This window comes from Amphiprion ocellaris, chromosome 23 (genome assembly GCF_022539595.1).
Source record: "Amphiprion ocellaris isolate individual 3 ecotype Okinawa chromosome 23, ASM2253959v1, whole genome shotgun sequence".
Taxonomy (NCBI): Eukaryota; Metazoa; Chordata; class Actinopteri; family Pomacentridae; genus Amphiprion; species Amphiprion ocellaris.
The window spans coordinates 10953007-10969948 of record NC_072788.1 but is presented as its reverse complement, the minus strand read 5'-3'; the positions used below and the strand labels follow the sequence as shown (position 1 = coordinate 10969948).

Genomic DNA, 16942 nt, shown 5'->3' with positions numbered 1-16942 from the left:
AGTGGCTCTTCTAAAGGTATCATATTATGCCTCTTTTCAGGAAATTAATGAGAGAGTAACATGACCACGGAATGTGTTTTCATTCATTCATTCAATTTTTCAGCTCAAAAAAAGATGGTTCATTTCACTGTGACTGCATGATGCTGTCCAATTCCCCTTCAGGAAGAAAACTCTCTGTGCATCTGTGATTGTTGGAGAGTCCAAGACTCCCTATTGCTACTAACTTTCTCTCTAAATGATCATTTTAAAATGAAAAAGACTCATTTAAAAATGACTCTAAAATGATTGCTGGTTAACATGTAGTCGTAGTGTCTTAATTTCACGTCTGTTTTGTTGTCTAACAACAACAGAAACAAAAAAATGTACTTGAGAACTGCTTTGACAATTCAAAGTTGTATTAAAATGCAGTGTATGTGAGCACAGAGAGCAGGACAGAAGCTAACAGATGTGAACATCAGCGTAGTTTAGGTTACACTGAAGCACAACCAGCAACACAAAGACACTGTAACCCCCTCAGTCCTGTATTGATTCCAAATCAGTGTCCACCATTTCTATCTGCCTTATCACAGAATGCTGACCTGTGGACCTAAGTTCAGAACTAATGATAACATTCGCCACATTAGTCACACAACGCACCAACGATAAGGACTTTGCCATTGATGTGGTGATGTTACTAGTAAAAGTAATGCACTCAATCTCCAGTTCTTCAGATGTTGGGAGTGCATGGGGACTCTTGTGTTCACTCTTGCAGCCAGTAGAATGTTTGGTGAACTTTGCTCATGGTGGAGACATGTCAGAGTTAGCAGAAGCAGCTCGAGAAAGTAAATAAACCTGGTGGACTCTGAAGCAGCTGCGAATTCTGAATGGAAGCACTGAGTCAGATGACTACTGGTGCATAGCAGCTCAGTAAAACTTACAGGCTTGTAAATCTGGGAGTCTATCTAGTTGCGGTGGTACTTGAGGAAAGTTAACATCTTATCTTAACAGCTTTTACTTTACACATCTAAGTTCATATATAACAACCACAAAACACAATTAAAATGGATTTTCACCATATGGGACCTTTAAAAAGAAACAAGTTTGACACAAAATGGGAAAAAAAGAGAAGGGGATGACAGTGTAAATGCAACAGCACATGGGCAGCTCTTTGATTTGAAGACACAAACCCAGAAAGCCCCTTCTTGGAACAAAAGATCAGAGGTAGGAAGGATGCAAAGTAAAGCTGGAACTAATTATCTCTCTGGAGGAAATCGTTGTCAGAAGTACTTGATTTCGTTAGCTGGTGCAGCTCCATTATTTGGCACATGCTAAAGTTGTGGAACAAAGCCACATGGGTCAGTCTGCTTGTTTTTGCTCCACACAGTTGTTCAGCCATGTTCAGATGTATTATGTAAATTGTATTCATTCACTAATGATGATGTCCTCCTACAGGAGGACGGAGGACTTGGCATCACTTTTGTTGACGGCAACACGGACACTGGAGTGGAGATTCAGAGTATATCTGAAGTAAAGGGACACACTGGCAAAGTACGTAGTGCTTCGTTGGGACTGATCGATTATCAGAACCAATATTGAGCATTTTTCCAATAAAAAAGGTGCTGCTTTGTTTCTGATGCATATTATATTTTGTATATTTAGTCGGTTTTAATCAAAGCTATGTGCTGTGTGCAGGAGGGCTGCATGAAACCTGGGGACAAACTCTTAGCTGTGAATGGTGAATCCGTGCTGGGATACACTGTCGACCGGGTACAGTGTGTCAATGGAAATAATCTCAATTTTTATCACATTAGAAATGATATTGGGTAGTAAAGTTAAACCCCACTATTAATAGCAGTAGAATTAGTTAGAAAACAGCACAATGCTCAAGTCTGATTCGTAATTCCGGTGTCTTTTAGGTCAGTTCTCTACTGAGAGAAACCAACGGTCCAGTGAAGCTAATCTTCTCTACAAATGAGATCCCCTCCTCCTTGTCCTCTCCCCAGTCGACCTGCCCAGACAGGGGTTGCTCAGATGGAGTCCTTACCAGTCTACCCAGCACACCCAGCACCACCCTGACTACCCTGAGTCAACCAGAAGCAGAAGTAGTTGCTAGTAAGTCCACTCATACGACAAGATTAGCTCAACTAAGAGATTAAACAGACATTTTCTGCATCACAACCTGCTTCTTTTGCAACTCTGTTTTAGGTCTTAGTCGCTCATCCACCCCTTCCACTCTGGCCTGTGACCCGGCGACCTGTCCCATCATCCCTGGCTGTGAGACCACCATCGACATCTCCAAGGGCCGCACAGGTCTGGGCCTCAGCATCGTGGGAGGCTGCGACACCCTGCTGGTAGGAAGCAAAAAAAAAAAAAAAATGGCAGAAGATGTCTGCTAATGGGGCGCTAATATGTAGCCTTAAAAAACATCCTTGAATTCAAATTTGACCTAGTTTTTCTGGGGATTTATAGGACTTAACAACACAAATAAATACATAAAGTTACGTGACTGTCGGTGTTTGTCAGTTCCCACCGACGATGCCACCCACTAAGCCTTTGGTGGTGGTATAGCTCAGGTTTGAAATAGCCATGGCGGCTCAGGAATGTAGGAAATGATGTTGTCACAGCCTTCCACCTCCTCCTGCTGCTGCTGCTGCCATCCTCCTCTCAGGCCATCCATTCTGTCTGCTCAGTCAGGCTTGGGGGAGCAGCTCTTTGTCTGGTGTCGGCCGCAGCAGACAATATCCAGCCCTGGAATGTAACCTCTGGACCCCAAATGACACTCATACAGAGAAAACATGCTGGAACCCAGGGAGACACACACTCGGTGCAAAACGATTCCAACAAACGGAAAGAATGCGGTGTACACAAACTTTAAAAACCATTTTCTCAGTTCCTGTGCGCCTTCTTCTCCAAACCTGTATTTATTCTCTCTTTCTTTTCTTTTTTTCTCTCTCCAAGGGGGCTATCATTATCCATGAAGTTTACGAAGAAGGGGCAGCCTCCAAAGATGGCAGACTATGGGCAGGAGACCAAATCCTCGAGGTGTGTTGCAGTCAAATAGGCGTCACATATGACCTAAATAAAAAGGGGCTGATTGCGTTTCAAGCCTGAGAAGTTTTAACTTCAAAGCTTGAGTTTCTAAATTCGAGGATCAAAAGGTTTGATATGATACACAAGCTGATATATATCGCCACTAGAAGTTATATTATTAATGACAAGAATAAAAATCTGGAACATTACCTCAAACCAGACTGCTTTTTGCTGACAACATACTGAAGAATGAAGCGATTACGAGACATAATTAAGGAAAAGCAGTGCAAATCCTGTAGGCATTATATGCATTGACAGGTTAAGTACCAGAGCTCAACTTGGATTTGCCCTCCATTTGACCTCATGCTTTGTCACAGAGGGAGGGCAGGGGTGGAGTTTAGTCATTGTAGTTCAATCAGTAGGACCTGAATTCAAAGGCATTCAAGCAGCCTTACGACTTAATTGCCCTCTGCTATTTCTTTCTGTCCCCGAGCCGGGATCTTGTGTTTGGAAAACAAGGTCAGAGAGGAAAAGTGAAAAAAGAGCAGTTTTCCCACTCCGCAGTGATGCCATTAGCTGCTATGGGAGAAGCCCTTTGCATGTCCATGGTGAGAAGCTAATGTGGTATTTCCCCCCCTCTCTTTAATGTGGCAGAAAAGCTGCACATCAATCCTTTCACTGACCACTTCTCACAGAGTTTTGTGGGAACATTTTCCTGTAGTTAAACTCCAGTGTTCTAAACTCACGTCACCCCGATTCAGATATTATAATCTAGTTTCCAAATATCTCAGCAATTTGGTTCTGGAAATTTCTGTTTTAGTATTAGCACTTTTTATAGCTCTGCTGCAATTACTGTGTCTTAACTTTAAATCTAGGAATGTCTCCATCAAGTTTTTCTACCGGATCCTAATCTGACCATTTTTCTACATCATATACACTTCAAGTACATCAAAGTTATTAAAGTAGTCCAGCATATCTGCTTGACAACCAAAAAGCTTTGCAATGCATTAGAAAACAGTCACATTTCTGCATCCAAGCTGTTCCTTAATGTTACATAGGTGGACAGGAACCTTGCTGTACAGCTACACAAGCTCCAAAAGATGGAGAAAACCTGTACGTCCATCTCAGAAAATTGATTGTAGTACCTGGTTGTTTAGTTCGTCTGTACCTGGTTTTCAGTTTAGTACTGCAGCAACCACAGGTGGCGGTAACTCCAACTAAAGGCACTTCTGTGTTGCCAAGCAGGCAGTATCGTGTGAATATCATGTGTCACCATGACAAAGACTTCTGTGATGCTTAATGACCTCTGGCTAGAGCTCATGTTAAGGCCTTTCTTGTCATTGCACAAATACAAGGAAATTGCATGGCTATCCTTTTACAATACAAAGAATGTATCTAATATAATAAAATATTAGGTGTAAGAATAGTGCAAAAAATGTATTTACAGAGAATAAAACAAGAAGAATGTTTATATAAACACATAAAAAAGCGCCAAAAAGGAGAGCTCGTAGCCGCTGCATCTGTGTGCCATCATCTTATCTTTATTGCTATACTTTTATACTGTTTATGCAGTCTATATAGTTGAAACAGTTTATACTGTCCATACTTTTTATACTGCGTATACCAGCATTACTACCTACCTGTATGTTTAGATGATCTATATCAACATTTACATATTCATTTATTAGTGTGTTCAGCACTGTCTATACTCTAACATACTGTATATACCATACTGTAAATAGTGCACTTTATTGTTGCTTATGCACTTATGATTAGATGCTAGACTGCATTTTGGTGTCTTAGTACTTGTACTCTGTGCAGTGACAATAAAGTTGAATCTAATCTAATTACCACTCATGTGGTTCAGACAAGCTGTGATCAATTAAGACATTTTTTTGGATCCCAGTAGTATATGTAACGGCCAAAAAACTGCGATTTAGCACAAGACAGATGTTCACTGCAATCAGAATTTGCATCCTTAGCGTTCTGCCACAAATTATGTTGTCACTTTTCCACTTGTGTGAGTGGGGACATAAACAAGGGTAGGGCTTACGTTCGATACCGATTAATTAAAAAAAATGCTCCATTAGAGATCAGATTCAGACATTCCTACCTAAATCTCTAGTTGTTGGACACTAATCCATACCTGTATTTCACTCATCGAAGGTGAATGGCATTGACTTGCGAGCGGCCACTCACGATGAAGCCATCAACGTGCTGCGACAGACGCCGCAGAAGGTTCAGCTGACGGTTTACAGGGACGAAACCCAGTACAAGGAGGAAGACCTGTGGGACTCCTTCACCGTGGAGCTGCACAAGAAGCCTGGTCAGGGCCTGGGCCTGAGCATCGTAGGGAGGAGGTGAGAGACAGTTAATATTAGCACTGCTGCTTAATGCGTAGTACGCTCTGATTAATGCACAGCAGGGATTTACTGCAACGCTGCATGAGCTGTTACATATGCAAACAGCTGAAAAGGTGCTTTTTCATTAAAGCGTTGCTTCACAAGTAGGTCACAAAAAGCATATTAGCATATTATTTTAGCTTTGAAACAGAGATAAGCAGTATGAGTAGAGATAAAAAATGCATAGAATTAATAGAGTTGCTTTTCTATAGTGGAATAACTCTAGTAATAGTAGATTTTCATTGCTGAGACAATAAAAATATAGTTAGTAACTGTATTGTTTCTATCTTTTAATGCAGATCACGGGACCAGAGGTAACTAATAATTAAATTATATTATAGATGTATAGGATATATTTAAATATGGTGTAGTGGAAGTTCCAAAAAAGAAAATGGCATTGAAATAAAAACTTTGACTAATTCATTTTAGCCAAATGAAGCCATAAGGTGATACCTTGTGCTTTAACCATCTTTCCCATCATGGAATCCTTAATGTAACTGTCTTTAGTTCCCAAACAAAGTTACTGCATTTGTTGTTTTCATGTAGATTCAGAGAAAAATCCTATTTTGACACAAATAGATGACATTTTTCTTCTCACTATGGGCCGCAGGTGCCATTATAGCTGCAAAATAGCCCCAAGATAGAACATCAAAACAGCACAGAGGAAGACCACATCATACCTAAATGATGGCTTTTATATCTTATTTTGTAGTTGAAAGGTTTATCTGCCTGACTGGATTGCTCTCATGTTCCACGTCATTGCCAAGCGAGTCAGCATCTCACCAGAATCAGTCATTCTCAGTGGCTCTCGATTCAGACTCCACTCTATAACCAGAGATGTTGACTGTATCTGGGAAAGTAGCTATTTTTGCTCACACTAGATTAGCAGAGGAGGAAATACTAGGATGTGAGATGGCAAATTGTGGACCATTTTACCCTTAAATCAAGTCAAGCTCCTATTATGGTGGAGTATTTATGCAGCAAGGTACAAGTAGGAAAACGGCCGCTGTTGAGTGGAAATGGCTTCTGTAGAGCAAAAATGCACATATACTGCTGATGTACATTTAGTATGTGTGTGCATCTGTTTTTATAATAGATTTTGGTGCCTAAAATCTCTATCAAAAAGATCCAAAATACAGTAATGGGTTAAAGGCCCAAGTTTGGGTCGACAGCAGCAGACAAAGCAAGTTTTCATTTCTGTCTCTGTGTCGCAGTGGTTTTGATACACAAGTGGGAAAAAACTGAAATGCTCAAAAGAATGGAAAGACAGTAACACAGACAACCTAAATCTGAAAAGGAAAGTGCAAGCTAGCAGTTAGTGGTGAGGGAGTTGACAGCCAAGTATCTCTGGCACTGCGGATAGAGCGGGATCGAGTTGCCTCGCTTCACAGCTTCTGCTTGTGTTAGTTTTTTATCCACGTGGAGATTGGCACTTCAGATATGCAAAGTCCACAGCGGAGATGTGCATTTGACAACAAAAGGAACAGACTTAATCTTATCTTCTTGCGAGATAGATTCTGTGCTCACAGCAAACACAGAATTTGGCCATAAACTGCAGCCTCAAAAGTCAGATTTTGTGAAATTGTTCGAAGCATGCACAAAGGAGGACAATCTTTTTTATGAAATATTCCATTAGACAAGCTATTTGTAGGGAATTTCACAAGAACTGTAAGCCAAACTTGTGCAGAGTTCCATTACAAAAACCTGAAATTGCTGGATCAATAGTACATCAACAATAACAAGTTAAAAACATAACTCTCGAGGATGACACGATTACCTGTAGAGAAGAAATCAGTCCGATCTGTGCAGTAATAGATGTGCGATATCAACTGTCATGTCTGTCTTCCCACTTTTTCTCACCAGGAATGACACAGGAGTGTTTGTGTCTGATATTGTGAAAGGAGGTTTGGTGGATACTGATGGTCGACTGATGCAGGGCGACCAGATACTGTCAGTCAACGGCGAGGACGTGCGGTCGGCCACTCAGGAGGCCGTGGCTGCACTGCTGAAGGTATTTCTGCCCCAGTGGCAATCAAATACCACAGTTAGAGAGCAGAACATCTGCTTTAACCTTCTGAACTTCACGCACTTTCTGGACACAAAGTCCTGCACCTCTATGGAAACAACACAACCATGACTAGAAGTAGAGAGAACTCAGAAATGTATTCTTGCATTATGACAGTTATAATGCCATAAATCTAAAACAAAAAGACAAAAAACTTAAACAACAAAAACAAAAAAACTTAATCAACATTTTTTCCAAATTTTCCAAAAAAATGAGTCTTTATTACTTACATTTTCAGTTTGTCTTTATGCTTGTCTTCTGTCTGATCTAAACACAGCCTGCAGTTCAGCCAAAAAGTCTGAGGATTTTGTCATGTGACAGTTGGTTACTGCTCAATTACTTCAATTTTTTACAGAATCCGTTCAAAGCAAACAGTTTTTTTTGTGCTGTTGTTGTTGTTTATTCTTTGAATGTGGTTAAAACAGTTTTTTTTAATCTGTCAAAAACAATAATGTTTTTTAAAAAGTTTTATTTTTTGAAATTGATTAGAGCAAACAGTATTTTTTTTAATGTATTCTTTACATCTAGTGAAAGCAAAAGGTAAATTTTATTACCTTTTTTTTGGAAATTGATTAAAACAAAAAATTAGTCATTTATTCATAATCTGGTTATCGTAACCTTTTTTTTAACCTTATGATTTCTTTCAGAAATTGCAAAAATCTCTTTAAAGCCAAATCTTTTTTATTTTTAATAATAATACTTTTATTTTTCAATGCTTTATTTTTTAAATCTGGTTAAAGCAAATGGTCAATTTTTTTGTGATTTTTAAATGAGACGTAAAATAAATAGAATTTCTGATTAAATATCACATACACAGGACCTTCAGATAGTTAAAAATCCTTCAATTCTCTCTGTTTTCACTGTTTTTGGCTCTGATAAATGGAGTCATTTTAATGATTGTTTTAAAAAATAATACGCATTGTGTTTGGAGGTTAAGCTTTGCTGGACAACTAAATGACAAACAATGTTGTTCTTTGTGTTTTAGTGCTGCGTGGGGCCTATCCAAATGGAGGTGGGAAGGTTTAAAGCCGGCCCATTCCACTCTGAAAGAAGAATGTCTCAAAGCAGTCAGGTAATTTACCGCTCATTTAACATCTATCAAGGAAACGTTTAAAGTCAAACAGAAATTGCTCTTATCTAGTCCTTGGAAATAAACCAAAATGCTCTGAATGCCTTTGTTTCAGATGAGTGAAACAGGCAGCTCCAAGGTGGCCTATCAGTCATGTGCAGACACTGGAAACCTTCCCGGTGACCCTGACAAACTAAGCAGAAGTCAGGAATGTAAGTACCGCAGGATTGCAGCCACAACATAGTTCATCTGGGAGGCATATCAGAAAATGTGAAACAATCCATCGAAACAATACTTGTATGTCCTCATAGCACCGGAGCATCAGGACACCAGGACTGTAGAGTTCACTAAAGGCCCCAGTGATTCTCTGGGCATCAGCATAGCAGGCGGAGTGGGCAGTCCTCTGGGCGACATACCCATCTTTATCGCCATGATGAATCCGGTCGGCCTCGCTGCTCAGACCCAGAAGCTCAAGGTACAACATCCACAACGTCCCTCTCAGTGTTTGGCCTTCAGCACAATGCAAAACAAAGATTTTACATAATTCTAATTCTTGTGTGGGATTTAATGTGAATCTCAATTATTTACAGAGGTCTCACTCCTCCTACTCCCTTTTCTCAGTTGGTAGATCTCAAAGGCCCCCAAAGGTCAAGAGCCAACAGCCTTTAGCAGTGACCTTCACAGAAAAACTGACAATTGCAGCTCTGTTTGCCTCAGACTGGAGGAGGACAATAGCCTTTGCTAACATGGATAATAAATCTCCCACTCCTGCATTAACATCATTAAGCCTACAGAGGGGCTCACTGAAATGAATAGAGGGAATCCTGAATAATATATAGAATAAGAAATGAGAACACAACATAATGAAATTACTCAAGTGAACAGAGGAATAGCTTTGCTTTTGTGTCTCGTCGTGAATGAAATTTGCAAACAGTATTAGCCAGCATCCTGTTCTGCAGAGAAACTGTAGAAATTCAGGCAATAAAAAAAAGCACATTTAAGACTGAGCTGCATCAAAAAGATCCACACTTTTTCTTGGAAAGTGCAAAAAGAGCTTCACTGCAGAACTTTTTCCCTCATGTGCACTCTTTTGATTGTTGTTTTTTCCAGATTGGGGACCGAATTGTCAGTATATGTGGAACTTCTGCTGAAGGCATGAGCCACTCGCAGGCTGTCACTCTGCTCAAGAACGCCACCGGCACAATACAACTTCAGGTCTCCCACAACTCACACCCATGCACTTTTTCTGTTAGATAAACCTGTAGACGGTGAGATAATCAGCGGCCAGCTGTATTCTTTCCTTTATCTGCGTACAAAGTTTTCACCTGAAAAGACGAGTCGAAGGGTAGCGGTGGCAGGCTTTGAAGTACCATAAAACTCGTTTCCCTCTTCCTATCAGTCTTTATCTTGGCAGTAAATCCAGTCTACTGTACAGTAACAGTGTTTGTGTGTCTGTTGGCGCACCTGCAGGTGGTAGCGGGTGGCGACACCACCGTGACGGGGCCCTCTCAGGAGCAGGCTGATGGGGGTCTTACGCCCAGCTGCATCTTCCAGGATGACCTCGGGTATGAAGCTCCTGTTACAACAAAGGAATATTTTTGCTGTGTTGCAATCATGGACGATCCCGATCAAGTGGTTTTTTTTTTGCCTCCAATCCAACCTTAATCCAATCAGATACTGCTTTTCAAGATAATACACACTTCAGGGACAGTAAAGTAGTTAAAAATCAATAGAATGTATACAGTGCCTATAAAAATATCCATCCCCCCTTGGAAGATTCACCATTTTATTGCTTTCAAACATTGAAGTCACCTTAATTTGGTGTTTTTTGTTTTGTTTTCTTTTTAAAAAATACTTACAAAACAGACTTTCATTGCAAAGTGAAAACAGATTTCTACACAATACTGTCAATTAATTAAAAACATGAAATGCAAAATAAGTGATTTAAGAACTATTTACCACATTTGGAATGTGGGTAAGAAAAGACAGGATTATATGCTTTTCTTGTTGCCAAAGTTAAAATTTGTAAGGAAAACAGATCCCAATTGCCCAACCGCCAGTCTCTTTCTTTCAGCCCACCTCAGTATAAGACCATCAATCTTGAAAGAGGACCAGACGGACTTGGTTTTAGTATAGTCGGAGGATATGGCAGCCCACATGGAGACTTGCCAATTTATGTCAAAACAGTGTTTGGAAAGGTAAGTAGGGCTAGCTTTAACGATCTACCTTTGCCGAATTGGCGTGTCATGAATAAAACTCGACATGCTTGTTTGTGGCTTCAGGGCGCAGCAGCAGAGGACGGCCGTCTGAAGCGAGGAGACCAGATCATGGCGGTTAACGGACAAACTCTGGAGGGCGTCACGCATGAAGAAGCTGTCGGCATCCTGAAAAGGACCAAAGGAACTGTCACACTCACTGTGCTATCATAGACAAACACTCATACACTACTTTTTCCACACTTGCACCAAAGGTTCAGTAGCAAGATTCACAGCTAGGTGACTGAAATACAAATAATTACACAATCATGAAGAAGGTTATTGCCCAATGTGGCCCTGAACACTGTGACAAGTAGAATTATATGTAATGAGAAGAGCTTGTACATAGCCATAAAGTTATCAATTTTAAGTATGTGAATCTGTAAATAGTATTAGAAACATTCCATGACTCTGGGTGGAAACATTCAGTGGACGCTGTTGCTAAAATAAAGCACACTTCAGTAATATCAGAACATTTCTACAGCAGAGTGGCCCATTTTCAAGTTTTTTCCTTATATTCTGATGTATAGAGGTGACCTCTTGCTAAATTCGGAGCATTAAACTGTATTAAAGATACCCTTGAGGCTGTTAGGAAATTAGCAGGATTAAGCTAATGGCTAAATTAGCTGAAAACAGCACTATTTTGTGTTTTGTGTTGCACTGCTGTTGGCAATTCATCAAATTTTGATTTAAAGCTGATGCTGCTGTAAATGGTGTTAATCAGCTTATCATGAAGTGTTTGATCAGGAGAGCATTTAAAGTGTCTAGAAGTGAGATGTTGTAAATGCACAGTGTGTTAACACTTCTCTGAAGGGAAGTCCTCCAAGTGTGGTTTGAGTGTGAGTGTGGCCTATTCACTGAATTATAGTGCTGCTAAAGCTGATATGTAAGGTATTATGTTACAGTATTTGGATTTTTTTTTTTTTTAAGTATTAATTAATGTTGACTTCATGTAAGTGCACAGAGAAGTAAAATGAACTGCTATTTAGGTTTGTACGGACGAGCGGTTTCAAACTGATGACCTGAGCCCACTTTGACCTTATTGTGTACCCAAAACAAATCATCCAGGGTGTAGTTTGTCAAGTCACTGGGCATGTGTTGTGCGGTCTAGACTCAGAGAAAAATGTCTGTTCTCTGTGTTATCACCTTAAATGTGTTTCTAGTATTGTCAAAGTGACGGTACTGAATTTATTCACACTGAATTAAATAAAAGTGACCTTTGGATGCAATCAGTGGTACTTATTTTGCGTTGTCTTGTTGCCTCTCGTTGCAGCAGCCTTTTTTTATACACAGAAAATGTGGGTTAAAACACCAGCAATCATTAAAACCAACAAGAAAACCAGCTCATCAAACCATTAATACAAATGTGTCCTGTTATTAAATTGGATGAGCAAAGGGAAATTCAGGCTAACTCTCCAAGTGGCACCAGCTGTTACTGTAACTAGCTGTCACTGAAGGCACGGGTTATTGTACTGTATGCATTACATCTGCCGCACATCACCCAGATCAATTTTCTATCTGGGAGATAAAAGCAATTTACTGTCACTGCAGGTCACATTTAAATGAAAGGCAAATGGATCCACGTCAGGAGGTAAAGCAAGTTTAAATGAAATGTGCACGAACATTTATAGAAGATTTATACGGGAGATAAATGTGGAACAGCACGTATGGTCTTGCTTGAATAGACTCGCTGCTATCACAAGAGACTCAATAAAGCCTGGATAGAGAGAGACAGAGCTCTCCATTAAAATATGACATCCCATCTGTCTGTGTACTGACAAGCACAGCTGCTGCACAGCCCACAGCCACAAGTCCTCTGCCTAATGAGGTCTGTGGTTTGTTCACATTGGCTGGGCTGTTAGAGAGCAACACTAGTGCTTGAACAGTAGAAGTGCAAACGCTCGACTGTGCGGTGACTCTTTCACCTCCAGGTCGAGACCCAACGCCATCTACCTGCAGCTGCTGCGATTCAAACCAAGCTAGCAGCTACCGCCTGCACTCGACAGCTGAGCTCCCCGACCCCCAACACCAAGCACCTGTTGTTTTAATGGCTCCAGTGGGTTTAGAGGTTAGCCTGGCTTCCTCCAGGTTCTTAGTTTACACAAGGCTTGTCTGCACAAGTCTTTTAGATGTGAGATCGGATGTTGCCGCCACCGCGTCATGCTCGACTCGTATGCGGCCAAATGGTGTAGCGTTCCGCAACAATGGCGCCAAAGCTAACTGGCTTTAAAAAAAGGGCAGAATTATCAACATGTCAATCAGGCCTCTGTGCACATTTTCACTATATTTTCTCATGAACACAACTTCTCTCTTGACCTTATAAAGAAGAGTTGCAACACTGGCACATTTTATGTCATGGTGCATCTAAAATGTCATCTCCATAAGCACTGTGTTTGACTGCAGCTTAGGAATGCAATGGAGACAAAGTCTTAAAATAAGCAATGTTGGGCAAGCAACACCAACATAGCAAAAGCAATGTACTGCATCAGAAACTACTTTTTCATTTGTTTATTTAATATTTTGTTGTATTAATTTCCTATGATGAACCATGGGCTGTTTATAAAAGAAGGATGTAGCCTCCATGTTTGAAAAATGAAGTCAGTGCAGAGATGCCTTTATTCAGTCTGATGGCCAGGAGGGGTAACCACTCTGGTTGCAAAAAGATACGGGATTGTACAGAAGCCATAGGCTGTTTTCTATTGCAAGAGGTTCAGCTATTTTAGGGTGGCCTGAAGCTTTGAGTATGTTCCAACTGCAGGAAACACCCTGTAGAACCTCTTGTGGGTTGTTTTCGGGGAAGAAAAATGGACCCACTGTTGGGTAGGCAAATGTAACGGACCTCAATTGTCCAATTTCTTATATGCTTGTGGAACTGGAGTTATTCCTATTTGTTGTTGTTTTGGCACATTTGGGGTTCATGTGGAAATCGAACAGCGTCACAGTGGGAAAATGACCCTACTTCTCTCTTGATTTGTTGCATTAGTAAACAGTCTCCTCATGACTTTAAGGCCTCAATTGCTAGTTTTTTGACTTCTTGAAGATAGAATGATGTTCATTTTGTTAAAGCCGGATCCCTCTTAGAGTAAAATAGATGGTCAAGTAGAATATGTTTCAGGGCAGAGAGGTCGCTTCCATATCATCATGTGTCGCGTCCAGTGGTTCTCGAGCCAGATCCACACCTTGTTCATCAGCTCCAGTTTCAACAAATCCATCAAATCAATGGCTGAATTCCAAACCTGGGGCCTCAAAATGGCAGTCAAAGAAATGTCACAGTGACTACACCCATCTTTTATATACAATCTATGGATAGCAACGCTGGAGCCACCAAAATGAGGCTGCATTAAATTGTATGCTTTTTCTTTTTATATACACTGTGCATGCAGTGAGTATACAACTAGGTCATACTACTTCATAACATTGCGCCTCAAGCTTTGACTGTGTTGCTCATATTTTACGACAGTCTGTAGTAGAAGTAAGTCATCTGAGTGCACTCTTTGTGGTTTAAGCTTGTTTGTACTCCTATGAGACACTCTGATGTACATGATATACCAGACTGGCCAGAAAAGCAGCAAGATGCGACCATATGTAGTAGAACATCCTGATATTTATGCCAAACTGCATTTAACAGTCTATGTATTGGGACATAAAAAATCATCCCCTTGTTTACTATAGTATAGTAGCATTGGATGCATGCTGAGCTTCAAAATTGCTGCACAGGGAACCTTAGGGTGAATCCACAGAGGGTTTGTCCATCTTTATATACAACCAATGGATGCAACCTGTATAATACTGCGGAATAGGTTTGTCACCGCATGTTTCAACATTTCAAACATGTCAGAGCTCAGTATCATCGAGACGTACGCTTCATTGACTAACTGCAACTGACTAACAAGAAATTACGCAAACACAAAATTATAGTTGATGAATCAAACATGCTCAATGGTTACAATCATGCTGGTATGATAACACGGGTTTCAGTTTGCTCAATTTTTTGCACATATCAGGGCAAACGCTTTAAATTATGACAAGCAAAGCAGATTTTGATGAAGCTTGAAAGCAGTGGATTTCTTTGAAGCAAACTATTTATCATTTGTGTTGTCATTGAAGGAATTTGGCCGTGAACTCACTGTGCTTATCATGCAGAGCATCAAAGAGATTAAACTGGGTTTCTATTAACCATAAGGTGTCAATGGAACTGTACTGTTTAACTGATGCTCTGATAAAAGGTTAAATGGATCCCTGTCAGGAATGGAGCAGAGCGCTTGTCTTGACTTGATGCACTGGCTGATTTCCTAAAAAAATATCTGTACATCTAAGAGATAGATTGATTTAAGATAGCGCTAACATTATTTTGCCATCCACACATCTGCCTCAAACTATCTCACACTGAGCTTTGAGGAGACACGCTTGATTAAATGACATCATTCATCTTCTGCTGCATGACTCTGCAAATGTGACGGAAAAAGAGTGCTACCTTGTCAAATGTCTTCTAATCTTGGAGGGTCATCTGCCAGAGCCTGGCTTCGCGGTTCACAAATAAATTTCCACTGCAGCAGCAGCAGCAGCAATGGTGTTTAATTTCCTCTTGTTGATCGCAAGAGGACAATATGAAAAAGATGGAGCCAAAACAGTTTCTGCGGCAAATATCTGACCTTCCTGCATGTTGACTCTGTTGCCGCAAGTCTTTACCTACTTGTCAGAAAGATTAGCACATCACAGGCCCACACAGTCCTTGGCTTTGTTCGAGTCAGCGCGCATTAGTTGCTCTTTAACAGTCCTTCCTCTCAACACAATGGTGCGGCTGTTGACATGTTGGGTGGTGGCTGGTGTGGTGACAACGTAGACAAATATGACAGACGCCAACATCATTCATATCAATTAATGTCTCGAATTGATGCATTGCTAATTAGGTGACTAATAAAGATTGGAATGCCAGGAAGCAACTCATGCCACCTCCTCTTTGTTTTTCTTTTTGCAAGATTACATTCTGCAAGATTAAACTTTAAGTCGCGATAATCACCAACGAGGCCAAATATTACCCAAGACCTGTAAACAAGAATAAGTCTTGTGGCATTTCGCTTCTTTTACACGTCTCCCTGTGGCATCTCGTTTCCAGAACAAACAAAAAGATATATAACTATCCTCTTTATATGGTAACAATTATATTTCTCTGAGTAAACAGTCAAGATGCAAACACATACTTTCCGTCTTCTCCATAACCCGAAATTATGCCAAAGTCCTACTTTGCTCGCAGGAAGCTGGATGTTATCATGATTTACAGTGAGGTTTTCCTCATTACAAGGACAGCTACAGTTCAGCACACAGTCTCTCGTTCCTTTGACGGTTAAAATAAACCTGGGAGTTAACTGGATGACATCATGCGGGATCAGATTTCCTCCTCACCTTCAGTGTGTTTGCACAAAGTAGGATTGTGAAGGCGGATGATCGTGTTTGCACAGACAACATGTTGGACGAGGGAACACCAAACACTGGTATTAAATGTTTGCTGTCGAATCCCTTTAGCTGCACTTATTACATGTTAGCAATACAAACAGTGGACTCAGCTCAGGCTCTAACAACAGCACAGAGGACAGTGTTTTTACGACCCACAGAACTACAGCCCATCTCTATGTGACTGCGCAGCAGGTAGCAGGAAGCCATCGCCTGCTTTAAACACACCTTAGGTGTTTCTATTGGTATGTTTGCATTTCGGTAACAGCTTCAAATTACATCACCGCGGCTGAGCCCTGATAAGACCGAGTGTGTAATCATCGCTTTATGAGCTGTGTGTAAAGTAATGTGGTGACACAGTCGCTGGGAAATGTTTGCAGAGCTGAGGGTGGGAGAATCACCTGTTTGCCCCTGAGAGGTGCACATGTCCAACCTTGTGGAAGGACGAATGCGCAAATGGTTTCAAACATGGAGAGAAAACACACATAGAGAAAGTACAGTACACATGCAGGCTACAGCCATACTAGCTGTATGCAGCTCAGCGAGACTTTGACACAGCTGTACTGCAATACTAATGTTCATAAGGTATGAATTTATGATATTCATCATCTAGGCAGACAACGAGACCATTGCTAAGTATTATGAAATATGGAAGCGTGCCTCCCATCTAACTCCCTCCCAAACACCTGAC

General features: G+C 40.7%; 1 protein-coding gene across 14 annotated transcripts in view; it reads left to right on the top strand.

Annotated features, from left to right (window-relative positions):
• Positions 1-12029, top strand: part of LOC111564119 (multiple PDZ domain protein) — a 55174-nt gene extending 43145 nt beyond the window's left edge. For 10 of the 14 annotated variants that reach the window (XM_035945085.2, XM_035945088.2, XM_035945093.2 and 7 more), the window contains 15 exons: positions 1432-1527; positions 1672-1746; positions 1896-2091; positions 2185-2330; positions 2938-3021; positions 5176-5369; positions 5711-5725; positions 7275-7422; positions 8462-8548; positions 8661-8757; positions 8857-9020; positions 9656-9760; positions 10016-10110; positions 10620-10743; positions 10828-12029. In XM_035945085.2, coding sequence (XP_035800978.2) covers positions 1432-1527; positions 1672-1746; positions 1896-2091; positions 2185-2330; positions 2938-3021; positions 5176-5369; positions 5711-5725; positions 7275-7422; positions 8462-8548; positions 8661-8757; positions 8857-9020; positions 9656-9760; positions 10016-10110; positions 10620-10743; positions 10828-10974 — 1773 coding nt within the window. In that variant the 3' untranslated portion in view covers positions 10975-12029. The remainder of the gene's footprint in view (positions 1-1431; positions 1528-1671; positions 1747-1895; positions 2092-2184; positions 2331-2937; positions 3022-5175; positions 5370-5710; positions 5726-7274; positions 7423-8461; positions 8549-8660; positions 8758-8856; positions 9021-9655; positions 9761-10015; positions 10111-10619; positions 10744-10827) is intronic. The other 4 variants (XM_055007660.1, XM_035945084.2, XM_035945089.2 and 1 more) reach the window with 3 other exon arrangements.
• Positions 12030-16942: the final 4913 nt, after the last annotated feature.